Source organism: Amaranthus tricolor, chromosome 4, assembly GCF_026212465.1.
Source record: "Amaranthus tricolor cultivar Red isolate AtriRed21 chromosome 4, ASM2621246v1, whole genome shotgun sequence".
Classification (NCBI taxonomy): Eukaryota; Viridiplantae; Streptophyta; class Magnoliopsida; order Caryophyllales; family Amaranthaceae; genus Amaranthus; species Amaranthus tricolor.
This window is the reverse complement of record NC_080050.1, coordinates 29523882-29544433: the sequence shown is the minus strand read 5'-3', so window position 1 is coordinate 29544433 and position 20552 is coordinate 29523882. Positions and strand designations below refer to the sequence as shown.

At 34.3% G+C, this 20552-nt stretch overlaps 1 protein-coding gene across 1 annotated transcript; it reads right to left on the bottom strand.

Annotated features, from left to right (window-relative positions):
- Nucleotides 1-322: 322 nt before the first annotated feature.
- On the bottom strand, nucleotides 323-19005 carry LOC130810109 (exosome complex exonuclease RRP44 homolog A). Its single transcript, XM_057676058.1, has 24 exons — nucleotides 18706-19005; nucleotides 18481-18618; nucleotides 18226-18383; nucleotides 16799-16854; nucleotides 15489-15611; nucleotides 15243-15373; nucleotides 14887-15124; nucleotides 12596-12746; nucleotides 11258-11498; nucleotides 11010-11166; nucleotides 10862-10930; nucleotides 9396-9521; nucleotides 9253-9305; nucleotides 9000-9106; nucleotides 8026-8080; nucleotides 7818-7917; nucleotides 5770-5881; nucleotides 5260-5380; nucleotides 5019-5078; nucleotides 4824-4929; nucleotides 4628-4723; nucleotides 1114-1195; nucleotides 952-1017; nucleotides 323-760 (listed from the first exon to the last, which is right to left on the bottom strand). Exons 1-24 carry the CDS (start codon nucleotides 18757-18759, stop codon nucleotides 559-561), a joined length of 2802 nt encoding a protein of 933 aa, XP_057532041.1. The 5' UTR covers nucleotides 18760-19005; the 3' UTR covers nucleotides 323-558.
- Between the last annotated feature and the right edge of the window lie 1547 nt (nucleotides 19006-20552).

The window sequence follows — 20552 nt, the reverse complement described above, 5'->3', positions numbered from 1 at the left end:
TACATGGTTAATCAAAAGTTAACAATGCTGTAAAAATCAATCAATGAAAGTTTAAATTTTACGGTAACTTTTCCATACTTGTGTTAGCACTATTTAGCATATGTTTAAAGAGCGTCTTAAACAAAAAATTGTGTTATTGATTTTTTTTCACTAGTATTCAAGTCGAGACTATTACAAAAGTAAAACAATGAACCTACCAAAAGTTTATTGAAAGAAACTTGTGAAAATGATCTTAAGTTTTATTGTTCGGAGGGACAGAGTGAGTAGTTCTAACAATATTCTCCTAGTTTTTGCGGCAAATAGAAGACGAAAGAACTGTTCAGAACACAAAAATGACCAAGCGATATAATAGTAATCAATTGGACAAAACTCAACTCAACAATACACATAAATTACATTTATAGAATATCTAGAGGAAAAAAGGAAAAAAAAATAATCTAACTATTGGTTGAAGTCACATTGAGCCATTACAGGACAAAAACTCTCGGCCAAAAAAAAAGACACATCTATATGCATCAAGTTTTGACTAACAAAAAAAACTGGATTGACAAATGACAATTATTCAGTGAGAGTGAGTTGAAGTTTAGGCCTGTTTGGCTGTGGTTCAACAACCTCTAAATGAATCTTAACTGTCTGCAAAACACTGTAACAATTGCTACCATCGGCCTTCTTAACCTGTTGATGTTGCTCATCTACTATCCATTCTCCGCTATCGTTGTCGCCTCTTTGTGTTAAATAAACAGGGCCTTCAATACCATATCTGTAAAACCAAACAAAAACATTTGAGAGAAGAAGATGATGTACTTGACAAGTCATTTTCTAAGTTCGTTCTTGATTGGTAGTATCATTAAGAGAATATAGATCTACAAGGGAGATTAATTCTCACGTAGATCTTCAATCAACCATTAAAGACAAGAATAAAGATCGGAAATGAATAGACATGACGCATACTTGGGCACAAAGACAATAAATCCGTTGGATCTTATCTTCACTATTCTAGCCTCTGTATCAGTGGGCCTGCAAAATGAGCGGTAAAATATATTAACATCTCAATAAACATTAGTTACACATGCCACAGCTTATAAAGAGAGAAGAGATGAGGCAGCAGTGTACCGTTTCCTGAAGTAAATAAGTGTATGGAGTTCCACTGAGGCCCGACCAGCCATTTGAGCATTTCTATGTCGATAATTAAGATCTGAAAGCAATCACCGTAGGAAGGCAATTAGTAATGTGACTAATGAGAATAGCATGAAGATAGTAAGAAATATTAAGAGCCCAATTTATGATGGCAACATAAAACCTTACTCCACTGACCATACCAATTCATGATTAGATGTTACATAGACTCAGGACTCAAGTATTCATACAAGTTTATAAAATACACGGCGTAGAGGTCCAAACACTAACACATACAAGAGTTCGATATGGCTATGTCATAAAAAATTCCATGTTTTTGGCTCAAAATAATCGATAGGTATCCGACAGTGTACATAAGTTGCTAAGAGTCCAGATCACATACGAAAAGGTGACTAAAAACATTTAGTTCAAGCATGGTACATTTCAATAATGTCATGTTTGGGAACGCTAATTTAATTTGAAAATTTAAAATTAGCTAAAATTTATTGTTTAGCAAATTAAAATTTTTCAAATTTGCATTTGGATCAAATTTCCCCATTATTTTTTAAGTAGTTAAAGTTGAGAATTTGAGAATGACTATCCAAACCTTGTCATTCTCAAATTCTTCATTTATGATTTCATAATTGAAATCCATAATTTGAAATGAGATCCAAACACTACATAAGAGAATTCAAATGACTCTAGTGATCCCTATATCAAATGGCAAAAATGTCAATACCAAAGACATTGGAAAGCTTATGCACCAAGGTACTGAGAATATCCTTCATGGAGAAGGCAGAGTCAACAATACCAACCCAAGAAAAATATTTTGCAACCTTCTGAAAGTTGAAACTCAGTTAATATTAGTCCCTACATCAGTTAATAAGGCAACCCAAAGACAAATCACCAACTTGACTAAAGATGCACTAGGTGCTGGGGCCATTCCGTGGAAAAGGCACAAAGGAAAAAAATTAATTTGTGTTTTCTTCAAAATAAGTTCTCCTTAGACATGCCTCCCACCCAACTGCCTTGAGGACCTTGCTATGATCGGCATTTGAATTCACAGAGGGCAAAATAGTAATTGTAATATTAGGAGTAACTTGAGGAATAAGTTAATTTTAAGTGATAGTTTTCTTATAAATAAGGGGAATTAGAGACTCATTGGCATCAAGAAATCAGTAAACACATTGTGGGTGGGTTTTATACCCATTAAGAGATCTCAAGCATCTAGAATAGCTTGATCTATCGTTTCTTGTTATTTTTTTTATAGTTGTTATCATCCAATCGATAGTATATTTCTCTTTTGTCATTTTATTTATTTTATTCTCAATTTACTGTTTACTTCAATTTACCGGTTCATGGCAAACATGGTATCAGAGCGGTACAATTTCGGTGATCGAAAACCCGCCGGAGATGTCACAAGTCCAGAAATACAAAGATAACTAATCTTGATGAATATTTTGGGCGCTTTGGGCTGAATTTTCACCCTTAGAGATCTGCAAGAAGGCTGTCCAAGAAAATGTCATTCACTCATTCAAACCGACCTCGATGAATGAGATTTATGATAAATGGGGATAAGGAATCTGTGAGTTTTGTGATGAACAATTAGAGAAATCCGAACTTGCAGGACATGATTGTAGCCACAAGGCATTTTCAGTGCTCTACCTTCATGAAGGTTTGGTGGATGAACTAATGGTAATTATTTACCATGAAGCAACTGAAGCAGAAAATGAAAAAGAGGTTCATCATTCAGGTTTGCAGAATCTTAATTTTGAGGACACACATCTCAATGAAAAAGAAGCATCAGTAGAATTTGAAAACAAAGAAGAGCACCCAAGAGTTGTGGGGAAGAAAAAGAAAAGAAAGAGCATAATAGAAAAGTCTAAGATAAGGCAGGATGAAGAAACAAACAGAAAGAAAAAGAAAGGTAGAAGAAATTGGAGAAAAAAGGCAATAAAGAAGAAAAGAGGAACATTAGAGAAAAACAGCAGCAAGAAAAACTTAAGAAAGAAAAGGAAAAGAAGAGAAGCACGTGGTGGTTGGCCGGATTCCGGCGAGCCAAGAGAAATGGTTGGCGGCGGACGTTTGTGGTGAGGGAAGTGGAGGAGGTCCAGGTTTTCGGCGGTCTAGGAGGAAGAGAACATCAGCTGAATTTTCGAGAAAAAAAAAAGAAAAGAAGAAAAGAACATTCATGAGATCATCGGAAATAGGACAGCAGGCGAAGCCGTATGCAGATGTTCATGGAAGATGACCGCGTGTGGTGAAAACAGAGTTGACAAACAAGTGGCAAGGGAGAGGAAGAGTTAGAGCTTGTGAGAAAAGAAAAATCGAAGAGAAAGGATAAGCAAGGAGGCGGCGGCTGGACAGTGGACATGGTCATCGGAAATGGGTGTGGAGTTGTCAACGGCGGCTTAAGGAGGAATTCAGACATGGAGGTAAAAATTCTAGGGTTCATGAGAAAAGAAGAAATAAAGAGAGAGAAAAGGGCGGCGCTGTCTTCGGAAATTGGAGAAGCAAGGCAGAGTTAATCGTAGGGGCTGCTGGCGTAAGAAGCATGGCAAACGGTGGAGCTGCTGGAGAAGGCATGAAAAGAATTCAGATCTGGAAAAAAAGATTGTCAAGGGTTTTTTGATTGAAAGTGAAAGAGTGGGAAAATAAGAAAGAAGGGATTTTAGGGTTTAATGTTACTGATGATTGTAAATTCTGATATGCAGTGAAACCCGGTTGCAATTTTTGGAATTCATGTTAAAAATAGACCAAATCAATTCAAGCCGAAATGCTTTTGAAAAATGGAAGAATTTCAGCCACTTTAAATACTTTCACTCTTTTTTTCAAACTCTGACCCCTTTATTTCTCAATTTTACCCCCCATTATTTTCTTAAATTTTTACCCACCTTGAGGGCAAGGTGGAACTTTAGGCGGCCGGTATTGCTATGATCGACATTTGGATTCACGAAAGGGCAAAATAATAATTGTCATATTAGGAGTAACTTGAGAAATAAGTTAGTTTTAAGTGATAGTTTTCTTATAAATAAGGGGAATTAGAGGCTCATTGGCATCAAGAAATCAGTAAACACATTGTGGGTGGGTTTTGTACTCATTAGGAGATCTCAAACGTCTCGAATAGCTTGATCTATCGTTTCTTGTTATTCTTTTAGAGTTGTAATCTTTCTTTTATCATCCAATCAATAGTATATTTCTCTTTTGTCATTTTATTCATTTTATTCTCAATTTACTGTTTTAGTTCAATTTACCGGTTCATAGCAGACCTCCAATTGCGCCTTGCCCACCCCAACTTCTGTCATGGACACGCTTGACCTCATGCTTGAGTGAGCTTTTATAAACTAAGGACCAAAGGTTTCCTTTCCAAGTCTTATGATTGCAAGTTTCCTCCAAGTTGTTCCTTTTAAGTCTTATGTGAATCTTTCACTCAACTACTTAATGCCCTAGACATTTAGTTTCCACCAAAGAATTTCATGATCAAGGGGACAAAGGTCAAGGTATAACTTACTGTCAGCAATACTAGTAAGTTGAGGCCTATCCTGGAATACTGCTGGAAGTTTGGATATTCCCAGTGAAGCAGCTAGTAACCTGTGTACTATCACATCTAAAATGAAATTGTGAAAAAAGGATTTCGTCAATAATACAAATAGAACAACCTTCAGCTGCTCATAACAAATTTTAAGAAATTCAAAATATTTACCAACCTGCATATCTCCTAATAGGAGAAGTAAAATGGGTGTACAAAGGTGCAGCAAGACCATAATGAACATACTCTGGAGGGCTGAGATCTCCACTACAGAAATACACGGCCTAGAGTAGCAAATAGAAGTGAAAAGATAGCAAATTAAATTACAACTTCCAGACAAAACTTTGCTACGCGATCTATCAAGAAATCTCACCTGTGTCATACATCTTGTTGCCAAAATTCGGATCAATTTGTTGAAATAAGGATCACTCCCCTGGTAGCCAAATATTTAATTAGTAAAAATATTGGACAGACACATATTGTTTGGAGTAACTAAAGAATTATTGCTTAAAAGTTTCGAACCACCTGACTAGTGCCCTTCTCTATTTGTTAGTTCCTTTTAGGTCCAGGGTGAGGTGAATGAAGGAAGAAGAGAAATAAAGTAAAATACTTACCACTGCCCGATCAAGTGAATCAGCAAGAGCCTTTGACGATGAGACATCCAAATCCAGCCCGATTGCTGCAGCAGTGCGTAGCAAAGGCTCAAGCATCTCTCTTGTTGGAGTAGGATGACGTCTATGAGCATTAATCCATTAAAAAAAAAGGATTTTAGCCAAAACAATGATAAGTATCAATCAAATAAAACCTCAAAGAAAATGTTTAATAAGTATCAATTACATCCACCAAACATCAGCTTCTTACTGAGCATCGTAGCTAGCAAGTCCAAAGATATCTTAGTCAATAAAAAACAACTAAAATAGACAATAGAAAATAACCACGCTAATTTTTTTTTTCAAACCAGCAGGCAAATCATTATTAAAGCACTCGACATTTGACAGTCCTTGTTATTCATGTATTTATGTATGTTTGCAATAATATGACCCAGGGAAATGAAACATACAGCAAAAAAAAATTTTTAGGTAATTTAAAGAAAATGTAAGTACGAATAAGGCATATAGTTCTACCTTAATAACGAAAAGAAGGGATAATGTTTCAATATCTTTTCAGCAACAGAAATATTTGCAGCAAGCATAAACTCTTCAACCATTTGGTTAGCTTCTCGAATTTGATACATTCCTGTAAAAATACTTCCAAAGCTTACAATTTGATCTACTTAGCATACTAGAAATGTGATATACAAACATTCAAAAGAAATAACTTGCATCTGGACCTCTTCTGCCCAACTCATTGGAATTGAACTAAATTTTGTAACCGATGGAAGTGAGAGAATAATCAGCGCGAAAACCTGAATAAAACTGAACTTATCCTAAACTTCACTCAATATAGGTTAGGGATAGATAACAGGTCCTTCGGCACTCACAATAACTGAATTGAAGTATGAGAATTTGTGGTCAATTCACTTGAATATAATTCTGAATTCAGGACACCAAACAAACAACACAAACTCAAGACAATGTATGCTTATAATTAACAAGCAGTCTATAAGCCAAAATATTCAATCAACTTTGTTCATTTTACATGAATTCAATGAGACATTATTGCTGACAATTTATTATTGCCAATCATCAGATTATTTTCTTAAATTTCATCAACCTCCTAATGACAGCCATTCAAAATGAACTAAGACATAAAATTATCGGACTTATTGAAATATAATTCTGAAATATATTGTCAATCATAAGCAAAAATGAATCCGCCACACCTGACAAGTAATTAAGCACATCCAAAACCCATGAAACTACCTGACCCAAAACATCATACCCGGCTGGACACATGAAAGAACACTTCTACTCCATTTTTGTTGAAATACGTTTTCTTAAGTCCAACATCTTAGATAATTTCCAGCTTAAGACACCACTCAGCACGAAGCAAAACAATTGTTTGTGCTAACCATGATTAACAGCTTGTTTGGAGGAAATAAGATTGAGATAAAAGGAGGGATATTTTTTACTTTGGTAACTTAGAAAAAGGGAGATGAGAAACCATGGGGAATGGAGACATATTTTTCTGCATATTCAGTTAGAAATAATAAATCGCTCCAAAATTGGGTAGACAAGATGACACAATATAGGATTGCCATTCCAAATGGGGGAAAGCTTTTTTTCCCTCCGTTCCTTTATTAACTCCTCAATTCATATCCACAGAATCTATAACTGAACATTTTCGTCCCACCCAAAACAAGCCTTTTACAAATTCCAGCTATCTCACATACTTAGCAGGTTTTGTAGATATTTATTTTTGATACAGCTAAGGTTTTTTATTTTTGAAGCTAACTACTATAGATACCTTCAGAGATAATCAGTCTACAACTCAACTTCATCATTTCTTTTTACTTTCTTCACTTTGAAAAAAGGCCATTGCAAATCAATCAAGGGCAATTGAAACTGCCTCTAAGACAGCATAAGCTAATGATGCTGACATAATATCCCTCCATGCCACCAAAGGCTCCAAGCAAGGGCCTCTCAAAAGACATTGGCCTAATGTTTATACTGTAGCCTCAAACAAATTCTATTAAACGGAGGACAATCCGCATCTCCACAAGGGTAAAATTTATTTAGTGCGTTAAGGTATCAGAGTGCTTTTCAAAAGGTAAATGTAGGTATTATGCTCATATATGTAACAAAAAGAAAAGCACACAACCTGAATTCAAAAGGACATACGTTATGTTTAAAAGCACATATGTTATGCTTATGTACTTTTCAATATGCTTGCATACCTTTGTTTTCTCAAATACAAACATTTCCTTTGAAAAACACTCACGTACCCAGCAGAGGAATACCAAAACATGCACAGAATAACTACATTTTTAAAATTAAAATTATGCTTAGAATATCGATCTACAATATGAATATATAAAGCGCAAAGCTGACCACCATTACTAGACTACTGCAATCAAGAATACAATATAACTCACTAACATCACCTAACGCATTACATATTCAAATTACATCCAACAAAAGACCTCAAGACCCCCTCCCCATCCTTCCCACTTGATTTAACCATACTTTTTTCTCAAGTTTAGAACTCAAAGCATTAAGCGAGAGAGAAATACCAATATCAAGAGGATCATGGGTTTCAGTATCAATCTGGAACTTGACCTCAGCAGAAGCAAGAGTTAAAGCTCCTCTATCAATACGCCTTTGTCGCATTATCTGTAAAAACGTATCAGAAGGAATATCAGTAATCAGATCCTCAAATATCGCGAAGTAACTAATCTCATAAAAGCAATATGTTCTAAAGAAAAAGATGAGTAAGTAAACCTTGGCTAAGGCATTCATATTTCTTAAATCGGTTGTTAATGGATCAACAAGTCGACTGCAAGTAGAAATGTAGAATTAGTCAGGCTGTATGTGCATTCTCCCAGAAAGTATTTATACAGTCAATCTACACTCTAATAGAAACAAATATATGATTGTCTTATAAGCACAAATTCCCTTTCAAAAAACAACAAATTGATTTTCACAGCTGCCCCTTTACATATAAAAGCTTAACTTTCCACCAGATGAGAACAGATATCTCACATGGAGGTTCTGCAGGATACATTACTCCTAGGCTCCTAGCATAAACTTTTTCCATCACAACACGTGCAAGACATCCCTTCTTCTAAGGATACCTTACACGACATTTTTTTAGACGAACTAATTCTCTATAGATTTAGAAGACAAACCACCAATTCCTTGTAGTTTATCTCATGAGGCGGCCATAAAAAATTGTTTCAGTAGATTCAAAAACTTATACGACGCAACCTTGTTTTTCCACTATGAATGAGCCTCACTTAGCTCCACTAAAGAGATGTTAGTGTTCCTTAGGCACATCTTACTCTACACTAGTGCAAAGTAATTGCCCCAATCTCAACCACCTTACCATTACTTTTTTAGCAACTTCATATTTTTTTCTAAAAATCCTTCAATAAACATTTCATAATTGATGACTTAAATTGAACAAACTAAAGAGTACTTGCAAAACAACTCTGACTATCAATTAAAGATCATTGTAACATGAACTATTGAACTATTATGCAGCATTCGCATACCGCTCAAGGGCGGAGGGGCATATCTTCAGATTTTACTTATTTCTCTAGCATCACAAGAGAGCATCCACCGTCATAAAGTAAAAGATAAGTCGATAAATGATACACCCTCAAACAGCACGCAAACATGCGATGACCAAGAATCTTTCCAGAATCCAATTAAAAAACGTTCGCACTTAAAAATCATGTCAAAAATGAAAGAACCTATCATCCATCCTCGCTTGAGCCTCGACATAAGACAATGCTGCACATGATTTGATGACACTTTTTGTAAACCTAGAAGATATAATGTCTGCTTGCGGCGTCATTTCCTGGAATTTAAATGATATAAACATTTAGAAAATACAAGCAGTGTGGTTTATATTTGCAAATTAAAAAAGAACAGTATGGAATTTCAGTGAAACAATCAACAGAGATGATACCAATCAGATTCTTATGTTAAAAAGGAAAGCCTTACCCAAATAACAGAGAATGCCAGCCTCTCAACATCCGATCTGAGAGAGCAAATATCTAAAAAATATGTCATCTTCTCAGTTCTAGAACTTCTATCAAAAAATTTATTTTAAATAATAGTCGTAACAAAAGCTGAAAGATTTAAACCTTCCGTTAAAGGCTTTGGGAGCATGTCAATACGCCGCTCCACAAGATAAACTGACGTCCCTCTCTGTGAAGCCTCGTCATCAAGAGGAGTTCCAGGGTGGACAAAATTAGTCACATCAGCTATATCTGAAAATTTTAAGGTCAAGGATATCCAGATTACAGTAATAGTAATGATTCATTGTTCAGTAACCAAAATACAACACAACCAGTTCAACATAACTGTTAACAAGAAAAGTGGATCCAGAAGAAACATAAAAAGCTAGTTTATGCATTTACCAGATGCTTTACTTTAAGGCAAACATTCAGAAACACAGACTTGAAGAATAGTGCATCCTCAGATCAAATTTAGTGCTAAAGCCAACTATGGAAGACCAACAAGTATGAGTGGTGTTTGCAGATGCAATCACAAAACTATAATTCATTATTGACAAATATCAAGAAACACATAAACCTCAATAAATATACTATTCAATTAAAACACCAAGTACATTGTTCGATTATCAAACTGAACACTGTCATGTAATCGATCTCCCAAATAATACTTGTAGTGAAGGAGGCTTATTCCAATAGCATACAATTGTGCCAAATGGGAGACCAGAAAACAATGCCAACACCTTAATCACAAGAATATCGAGTCGACTACATGAACTAAAACAAATCAACATCATGTACATCATTATACTCTACTCTACTCACCCCTAACAAGTAATAATCTAAAACTAGGAAAACCAATTGCAATGAGCATCCACATACATTGTCATCTACCTAGCATACCACATCAAAAAAAATTAATTTCAAAATTATTAAGAGTGTTATTATAAAAATAAATATTGAGTTTCAACTTAATAATATTACTCACACATAGTTATTTAAGACAATAAATAAATATTTTAGAGGTAGCAAACGACCAAAGATAAATATAATAATAAATTAAGCACAACTTTTGTTACATGATTGGAAATGAAATAATCTTTAAACCATTAAAATTAAAATGAAAAAAAAATTTAAAGATACTCATGTCAATGTGTCATACACTAGTTAAAGTACTACTCCTTTCGTTTCTGAGTAAGTGCCTCACTTTTGCATAAATTTTTAAATATATAAGTTGATGGATAAAATCTAAAGTTAGGAAATCTTGTGAGGCTCAAACACGTATGAATTACAAAAAGCTTAATAAATAGGAAACGAGGCGCTGTAGTGAATTGCTCAAAATAAAAATGGGACAATGGCTCTAAAACTAAGAGAACATATTTTTGAGCCATAATAATTTAGTAGTTTATTGATTATTTTAGATTATGATTATGATAATAATTTATTCTTACGGTTATCATTATTTTAGTAACAAAAAACAGATATATAAAGGCTTTCTTAAATTTAGCTTATTATAATGTTTATTATTGAACGCAAATCTAAATATGACAATTGCCTCCAAATATTTTGGTGACAAAAAAAAGACCAAAAGATACGGACTCCAAGTTCATAGTTTCCATTTGGAAGAGGTGTGCAATGAAGTGCATCATCAATATCTCGACAACCTACAAAAGAAGTGCCAGAATAGAATAAGAAATAATTTAATGGTTCAATAGAAACATAAATCCCAGATAATCAGAGTACCTGGGGGATCAACACTAAAAATTCGCAAATGTCTTAGGTCCTCTCTATTGGGATCGGATAAATGCTCAGGAGACACAGACCATGGTAATGGTGGCAAGCAAGCCAATACTTGTGAAGAAAATGGTCGAGAGTTTATATCATTCTCTATTAATACGACCTGCATACATAATAAACGAAAAAAAATATCAGAAAAATTTTCAATTATTGCTAGAGGAAATAAGGTATGAGGGTAAGCTGATAATCAATACCTCACTTTCAGTATCCCTATCGCCAATTTCTCCAATGGTTCGAACATAGTGGCCAGAGGGATAGCGAGATAAACGATCCCAAGAGTCAACAGCCACAATAATTCTCTTATCCATAAGGTTTCCTAGTTGCCGAGTTTGGATGCGAATTTTTGGTATTCTGCGATCTTTTGAAACAAATAATGCATGGGCAATGCCACCACTACCAGCAGGCAATGGCATTGGCTCTAGAGATCCACAATAACTACAAAAGCAGAAAAATATGTAAATGCATAACTATCATGATTCACTTCAAACAGCACATTGCATCATATTACATGTTCAAGAGGTACTCCAGGACCCATTTGTGGCTCATTAACTGAAGCTTATTATTGACGAAGAAATCCTAAGAAGGAATCAACCCGCAACATAACCTTTATCAGGTTCAAACAAATATTCCTACAACTATATTCAGTCCACTTGAGTACCTATGTTACACATTCAATACACACCACAGATTATAAAGACACTTAAAGCCTTATCAGAAACTACATCGACAACGCAAGCTAAGAAAAAGTTTCTCAAAGACCAAGTATATATTTCTGACGTACCTCGGAAGATATCTAGTTTCTATCCCAAATTTGACATATTAAACCACAGGGTATTTGTTGGAGCTATCATAACAAGATGGAAGTTTGTGCAACATCACATGCATACAATATATTACCCCAATTCCATTTAATGGCTCTCACTTATGCAAGGTTCAGGAGATCGAAAGTTACTATCGTACCTTGTAAGTAATAACAAATGCGTTTCTGATTTACCCTAGGTAGCAAACATAATACGCAATTTCACAAAAATTTAGAAGTGCAACAGGGCAACACATTTTCCATGAAAAAGTTCTTCAACCATTGTTGATTGATAACACAAGATTTCACTACCTATCCACAAGGATCAACATGATGGAATATCAGCATTCACTACTTTGAGACGTAACTTTTTACATCTAATAGTAATCCTTAATTGAATACTTGGAAAAGCATGCATAATAAGAATATTTGAAAAAAATTGCACACTTTTTCCCCTACCTTTGATGAGTTTTTATAAATTATAACATAATTTATTTCAGAGAAGAATCTTTTTTACTTTTATCAAACAAAAAGTGCATAAAGCAGGGTACATGTTTTACTCTGTTAAATCTGAGTGCAAAAAGCATACATACTTTTCAGACAACCCCAAAAGGAATAACATACAAACATTGACAGACAAAGGAAACATAAAATTCTGATATAAAGGCGGACAATTTGGTCAAAATGTTAAGTATCAGCTATCCAGTTAGATACAAAACAATATTGAACTTACGAGTGCCAGTTCCGTTTTATAATACCCACAACACATCCAGATGGGCGGCTAGATGATGTTGCATCTGCAGTGGAGTTGTGAAATTTTGTACTTTTAGGAGCATCATCAGCACTACTTGGAACAAGGTGTACCTTGTCATCCTCCTCCTCATCTGCAAGAGAGAAATAATCAATGTCATATTAAGTCAGGCAAAAAAGAGAGAACATGATATCAAAAAAACTTTATGTATCCAGAAAGAACCTTTAAGTACTTGTAGTTTCCAGGACAATTTAAAGTTTAAATAGTAAAAGGAACATGTATTCCAGAAAATATAAGCACAGATGAAGTGTTATTATTCAAAAGTGGATGAGCTGATACTGATATGTAATGAGCTCCCTCTTTTCCCAGTCTGCCTTATTTTTTTTAATTAAATACCTGCTTACAACTCCGTAAACTTGTCATCCTTTTCTTTGATAACACCAACCAGGGATATCTCATAATTTTTGCAAAACAGAAGAAACTATAAATTTTAAAGAGCCGCAAAATCATACAAATTTTATAACCCCATCTCTCCACCCTCCCTCTTTTGCCCCTCCAGTCTCCTGTATTGACTCCTCTAGTGATATAATCTGATCCATTCCAAAAGTTCTTCCTATCCCTAACCCAATCCCCATCTTCCTATCCATAGTAACCACCAACCACTGCTTCTCCCAATCTGCCAAAGATTGCCAGTTATACCTTTTACGACAAATTTTCAGGGTTTTAATTCTATTCAATGTACCTCCCCACTGCCTTATGGTCCTCAATCCTATTGCAAACCCACTTTAACAGTGACATGAACACTAAGCAACTAGACTTATCCAAGGAATTTCATATCTTAAACCAACTCCTTTTTTCTCTCAATACCAAACTCAGCCCACATCTCCTTCCTATTTTCTCTTGGGTTTGTGCTCCACCTAAATTAGTGTAGTTTGCCTAAACTTTGCCATCCAATGCCCACGAAAGAACCAAAAAATAAAACAGATTTGCCTAAAAAAATTCAATATTTCAAACCAGAAAAGGGATCAACAGTAAGAGCAGATGAGGTTGAGGATTTTATAATGACATGTAATTCCCTACTAACGCTGCTGCTTTGGAGCTATTCAAATTAAAATATACGAGGATGATGAGTTTACCGATTATTGGAGGAAGAAAATGAAGATAGTGAAAAAAGCTGCTGAAAATGCTTGTGTTGCTTTTAAGAAGAATCAAACTGTGCAAAAAACATTAACGGCATAATAATGAAAGCCTTATATTGACCTTATGGCCTATATCAAAAAAAAATTGTATATAATTCAAATAAAAAAAATCTTAGTATGTGGATGATGTCCACAGATTTATAGATTCACTGTGAGCTTGTATGGAGTACAAGCATAGTGCAAAAACAAGGATGAATAGTATTGTATGGGTCGATTAGTAAAGGTTTTTAAATCTACTAAATCAAAAAACTACTCGCATCGTAAAAGTGTAAAAAGCCGTGTTTCAAGACGGCTCTCATAGTCTAGACTCTAAATTGATATTTGGAGGTAAGAAGAACACCTAACTACATTACCGTGAACATGACTATGACCATGAACGCAATTGCAGCAGAAACCACATTTTTGTAGTATGAGCACAAATCCTAAGCATCAACATATTTGAAATTTTAGGACCAACTGGAAGCAAAGCCTTTTTGAACTTATAACACTATCCTCAGAGATTTGAATCATCACACGAGTACACAATGAGCAATGTAAAGAGGAAAAGGTGGAGAAGGGAGGGCTCGGAGGAAGGCAGGAGAATACATAAATCCTTAATATCCGTTTCCATGCCCTACACGTCATCTTCAATCTTGTTCGCACTCTTCTTAAATCCTCTAAGTTTCTATTTTCTATCCTGCTTAACCATTCACCACGAAGAAGATAAAAATTAGTGAATAGGAAGTTACAAATTATTTTAGCTTTCTTTTCAAATTTACAAAATAGGTTTATTCACTTAAAAGTTGAACATAAGTACTGTTACATTTCCGTTAGAACTTGAGCGAAGGATATTGGTGTGAGCTTCTCAACAAAAGCATGTGAGTCATAAGATTAAACCTTTGATTAACACTTTCCTAAATGCAAAATAAATCTACGTGATAGGAGAAATGGATTTATTATCCTAAGGGAAACCAAAAATTTAAAGAGTCAGAGTTAAAAGGAATCATCCATATCAGCATACTACATAAGTCCAATGCCTCTAACAAACTCAAACACGAGGATAGAGCAAGAATTATTTCTTCCATGACCATGTACCTTCATCCACAATTCTAGACTTCTCAGCATGCCACTGATCTTGAGGCAAAAGTTCCACAACCACTATATCGCCATCAAAAGCCCTATTCATGTTCGTCCGCCCATGTATCACTATTTCATCTCCAATGCTCTCACTTCCAACATAAGCTTCAAATGGATTATAACGATTAACACGGAGTTTTCCTTGGTGGTAAATTCCATGATGTAAACCAGCAGTGATCTCAGACATAGGTTTGTGCTGTACAGAAGAGAAATTAAAAATGGAGTGAACATCATTAGCAAATGGCAATCCACAAATTAAATCCCTCAAATGTAGTTAATAGCATTAGTACAAGCTAAACCATGATGCACATTACCTCGTTGTAGATTACTTTCCTCTTGGAAGGTCTCAAGTCTTCAACATCATTCATCACCACATCCTCAGATGCAGGCTGAACAACCAGATCAAGCAATGCTGGTTGATCCAATGATTTGACATATGACTCAACTAAAGTATAGCATGAATAACAGTTAGATTTAACAAAAGTAGACAAAACAAAAAATTTCATGCGACTCAATGTGCCAAATCAATAGACAAATTCCAAAAATGCTTTCAAGAAAACCTGTTTCTGCCAAAATTCCTTCCTCCTTTGCCTTCCTTTTGTTTTCCCTATCATTAGTAATTAGTAAGACTCGTACAGCAGAGCCAAGATGTCTTTGATACCATTGAGTTGCCACACGAATTGCTGCGGACCCAATTATTACAAGTGAAAAAATCACAACCAGTAATATTCTAAAAACGTCAATTAGGAGATAAAAAGAGCATATTTAAAAGACAACTCCTTAAAGAAAACAATTTCAAATTGCAACCACATTCAATTTAAATATACAACTAAAATAGCAAGCATAAGCACAACAAGATTACTATTATCCTAAATAAAATGTTACAGTGTGTGATCCATTAACATGAATCCTACACTCAATTATCACTCAAAGCAAAAAAAAAAAGAGCATTTGCAATGATTACTACAAACTACATGATTGAGAAAGAATAGTAAGCTCACATTTTTCTATCATTGCATCATACACAAACACATTCACCAGTAATGTCGTGCTGGCTAAAGAGAAAGATGGGTCTTAGGTGCTTTTATGTAGCTTATTGAGCCTTGAACGAGGTAATTGTGCCTAAATATATCCTATACATGTGTTTGTACTCTTGCCTCAAGCCTAAGTAAAGAAGGTTTGGGTAGTAGCTTAGCAACAAACTGACATTGTCGCATCTTATGTCATGAGCCGAAATTTATTTGACGTGGGGGCACAACAACTTGAACCCAAAATAACCAAAACCCAATCTTTTCCAACTCAAATTTAACCCGATCATAATATAACAAGCCTGAAGTCAACACAAACCTAAAATAACCTACCACAAAGTCAACCCAAAGTCCTAAACCAACTAAAAGTTTAACTAAACCAAAGATAAATCCAAACAATAGCTTCAACATATCAACTATTAGAAAATAACCGATGATGAAGATAGATAAGTGACAAAAAATTTTATAAGCGTTGAGAAAATATAAGTGAGAAAAATGCCAAAACTACTTTAATGTAACTTGTAAAGAAATGATGCCTCCAAACATGCATTTTCCCTCCTCTTAGCATACAAATAAAACTTAATATTTAAGGCATTCTACCCCACACCTACAAATTTAACCGAAAGCAAATCACATAGATATCTTCCATCGTTAGAACATAGAACTTAAGAATGGTTATACAAAGAAATACCTACTCATTAATCCAATAAAAACATTCGCTCGTTGAACCATTTATAGCAATTGTCTATATTGTATTGAACATCTATATCTATAATGGAAAAAAAAAAAAAGAAAGAAAAAGCATCAAAATGTTGATATTCAAGGAACAAAATGTAACAAACCTCTATCATTTCGATCATTTGGACTTTCACCAACCATAGTTGTGACGTAGGTCTCCCTGAAGAAGGAAAAACATAGAGGGGATCAAGAAATTAATACCAAAAAAAAGATGGGTAGCCTAATTACACTGTAACTAACATATATGTTTCTTTCCACTTTTTCCTTTTAAAATAATCCCAACAAGATATTGCAAAAAAACCTAAATCAACATATGTGTGGCACAATTTCCATTATTCAAAAAGATATGTCTTTCAATGACTAGGGCCATAATTATGATTCCACTACCGTAAAACCTAATCAGACAAACATCAAATAATCCAATCTAAAGGCAATTTCTCAAACCCTTACAATCTTTCTCAAACAAAAACCACTGCTATATATTGATATATGTATTGAAATCTTAAAAATATCAAGAAAACGAGAAATATGTCTAGCATTAGACATAGAAGAAAGAAAAAACTATTTCATTGTTAAGTTCTAGAACACATGTACATTTTTAAATTTAAAACTTACAGCTGCAATAAGCAAATACCTATAGTAAGCTTGAAACCATGGAACAACTAAACAAGGCGTTCATAGGTCAGTAGATAACATAATTCCCCTTAAAAGACCCAAACTACCAAACAATCCGAAGGAATGTGTGACAGGCAAAGTTCATTGAACACACTCTGGATATTGAATAGTTAGTCTTCATAATATAAAAATAGAACTATTGGATTACAATTGTTGAGTGTACATCCCAAGTTACATATCGGAAAAATAAGAAAGTATTGACAAGCATGTAAATGATCCAACTCCAATTTAGAATGAGGTCTTTTGGAAAGGTGCCCAAAAACAAATTCGTGTGGGTTTGGCTCAAAGCGTACATTATCATACCATTGTGGATCATTCATGGCCGGAGGGTCAACAATTGGTTGGACCCAAAAGTTCCACCGGGATAATACGTACACAATGGAGCAACGATCATTCATGGTTAGTGGGTCAACTATTGGTATTGGAGACAAAAGTTCCACCGGAAAAATACGTATACAATGGAGCAACACCTTAAGTAGCATGTGGAATTGATAGAACAAATATGTGGGCGGCAATGTTGACCTCGCGAGGGGAGATTTGGTCTTGGTGGCTTTTATCGAGTGTCATCTTGACATGGTGCTCAAGGCCACTTGTGACACAAAAATAAATTCGTATGGGATCTGCCCAAAGCCGACAATATCACATGAATGCGTATCATTCATGGCGTGTGGGCCCAACAACAATAAATTTAAAAAATAATATTCATAGATAAATGGCGAGCATAAACAAACATTCTATACTACTAGTTCGGTAAGAACTGAATTTGGCCTTCAATTTCATTGAGTTTTTAAGTAGTTGTTTTACTTTTCCTCTACCATTATCAAAAAATGCAGAAAAACAGGAGGAGGAAACTTACTTGTGATGCTCATTAGAGAAAACAAAGAACTTTCTTTGAGAATTGCTGCAAAGAGTTCTAAGCCTATTGTAAACAGAAAGATTCTTATTCTTAACCTCATCCAGCACCACCGACAAAACCACCACTTCATTAATTGCAGGATTTTCAAGCAAATCAATCTTCCAAAAAAAAAATATTAAAAAATAAAAAAATCAATCAATGATAAATTCATCATTTATAAACCAAATTAAAACTCAAAATCAGAAAACACAATACCTGATTTAGAACAACATTGGTATCAACAATAAGGATAGTCGAAGCATCGGAACTTAACCGAGCAACTGAAGAATCACAAGTTTTACAAATAGAAGCTCCACAATAAATATCATCTCTTAAATAATGTTCTCGAACTACCTAAATTAAGCATGAATAATGGATTGAGATAATAATTAAGAAAAACGAAAAAATATGTATAGAAAATTAGGGTTTAATTGAAGGAACCTTGAGAACTTTGCCTCCCTTGGTCTTCTTGAAGAAGGACTTGCTTTGCAGCATATTTGGATTCGTGCTGAATAATTGTAGTTGATTATTCTCAGTAAAATCAAATGTTTCTAAATATCGCCAATTTGTCGAAGTAGGGTTTGTAGAAGTTTTATCACGAAGGGACGACTGCAGCGCCGGCGCTTAGAAGACCAGCCGGAGATTCTGTTCAATAGTACGGGAAGCAAAATACTAGGAGTGGTTTGATTAAGGGTTTAAAGTTTGAACCCTTGAAGTGTGTTTCTACTTTCTAGGTAGTTTATTTAAGGTTTTGAAGTTTGAAACCTATTTATAGGGTTGTTTGATAAATGATTTTAGTTAATTTTTTTAGTTGATTTTTTTGACTTATATGTTTAAAAAGCAAAAAGAAAAAAAAATAATGCGTTTTGTATGAAATCGTTTCATGATGAAACAACTTAAAAAAAGAATCTATAAGTTAAAAGTTTTTATTATTAGCCTATTTAACCTAAGTATGTGACATTTCAAGGTGAGACCGTTTCATACAAGAATTTGTGAAAAAGTAAATGAGCGGTAAATGAGTGACTAAGCCAATTTTGTAACCATAATTAAAAAAATAATTTGGTTGACTTTTTCACTTTGGGCTTGTTGGCTCATATTTCATGTAAAAGACATCAAATTATACCAAATATTTTCCTAACACAAAAATAGCAACATATTCGGCTAGTAAAACAAATATAACTTAAAACGTTAACAATCAACAACCAACGACCATTTACCAAATAACCCAAAACAAATTCTTGATGTTATTTCTTATTTGTACTTGAGTTCCAATGTCCAAGTCATTTTATTCTCCTATTTTCCCTATTAATTTATATACTTATATATTTATAATCATCTTTATTCGATACTAATTTGTCATAATAATAAGAAGAAAACTAAATGAATGTCTTAATTAATCCATCAATGAACTATTTTGACCGTATAAACTTAAATTAAGCTATATATTTATGACTAGTACAAATAAACAATATTTGTTTTAAATCTCTTTGTCAAAATGATTTAACATATTGATTCTTGTTTCTGATAAAAAAATTGTCAAATGTAAAAGTGAACTTAAAGTATGAAATATCTTCATTTTTGAGGGAGTGAGATGATTTGACAGATGCAAACGAAGTACCTGCAACCACAAAGAAAGACTAATCCTGAGGCTGGTTTTTCGAAAAGTCTCTCCGATGCTTAAGTCGGACCGGGAACGATGATTGGAAGCAATAACTATAAACTGAATATTGGAGCAGAGTTTTTATATAGAGAGAAATTGCATAACCTGTTTTTGTGGATGGAGGGAGTATCATAACAATCAATTATAGCATAGGACCGTAAAGGTAGTTACTTGATTAATGATAATTCATAATAACTATGCTAATGAAAGTGGGAGTAGTGAGCAGTTATTTTAAAAAGTGACAGACTGTCAATTAGTAATGACAGTGGATAGGTTAGCGCTTAATAGAATGGGCTTAGAAAGACATTGAGGTAAAGTGGGAGCCTTCACTTTATCCCTAACTTTTGACCTTGGTATTTGACCAAGGGCATTTTCGACATTGTATATGTACAAGATATTTTATCCCTAATAATTTTTTTGCTTATCCATTTTTAAAGACGATAAATATGCTACTTATATTACTAGACAATATGAGTCATCTCTTGCCATTATGGACAAACCCATAATTTTAGGAGTAGAGTTGTGCAATATTTTAAAATGCGTATTTTATAACACAATAAAATTAAATTTTAGTTTTTGCATTACGTTGATAAAACATGAGATAAAATGATACATATAAAATGCAAAA

Bases quoted from the DNA above. Each gene is read 5' to 3' on its own strand.
- LOC130810109 (XM_057676058.1), bottom strand. From the start codon at position 18,759: ATGCTGCAAAGCAAGTCCTTCTTCAAGAAGACCAAGGGAGGCAAAGTT. The intron at 11,499-12,595 runs GTAAGTTCAATA...CTGCTTTTGTAG, and splicing joins ATAAAACGGAACTGGCACTC to TTATTGTGGATCTCTAGAGC. The intron at 4,724-4,823 runs GTTGGTAAATAT...ATTTCATTTTAG, and splicing joins TCCTATTAGGAGATATGCAG to ATGTGATAGTACACAGGTTA.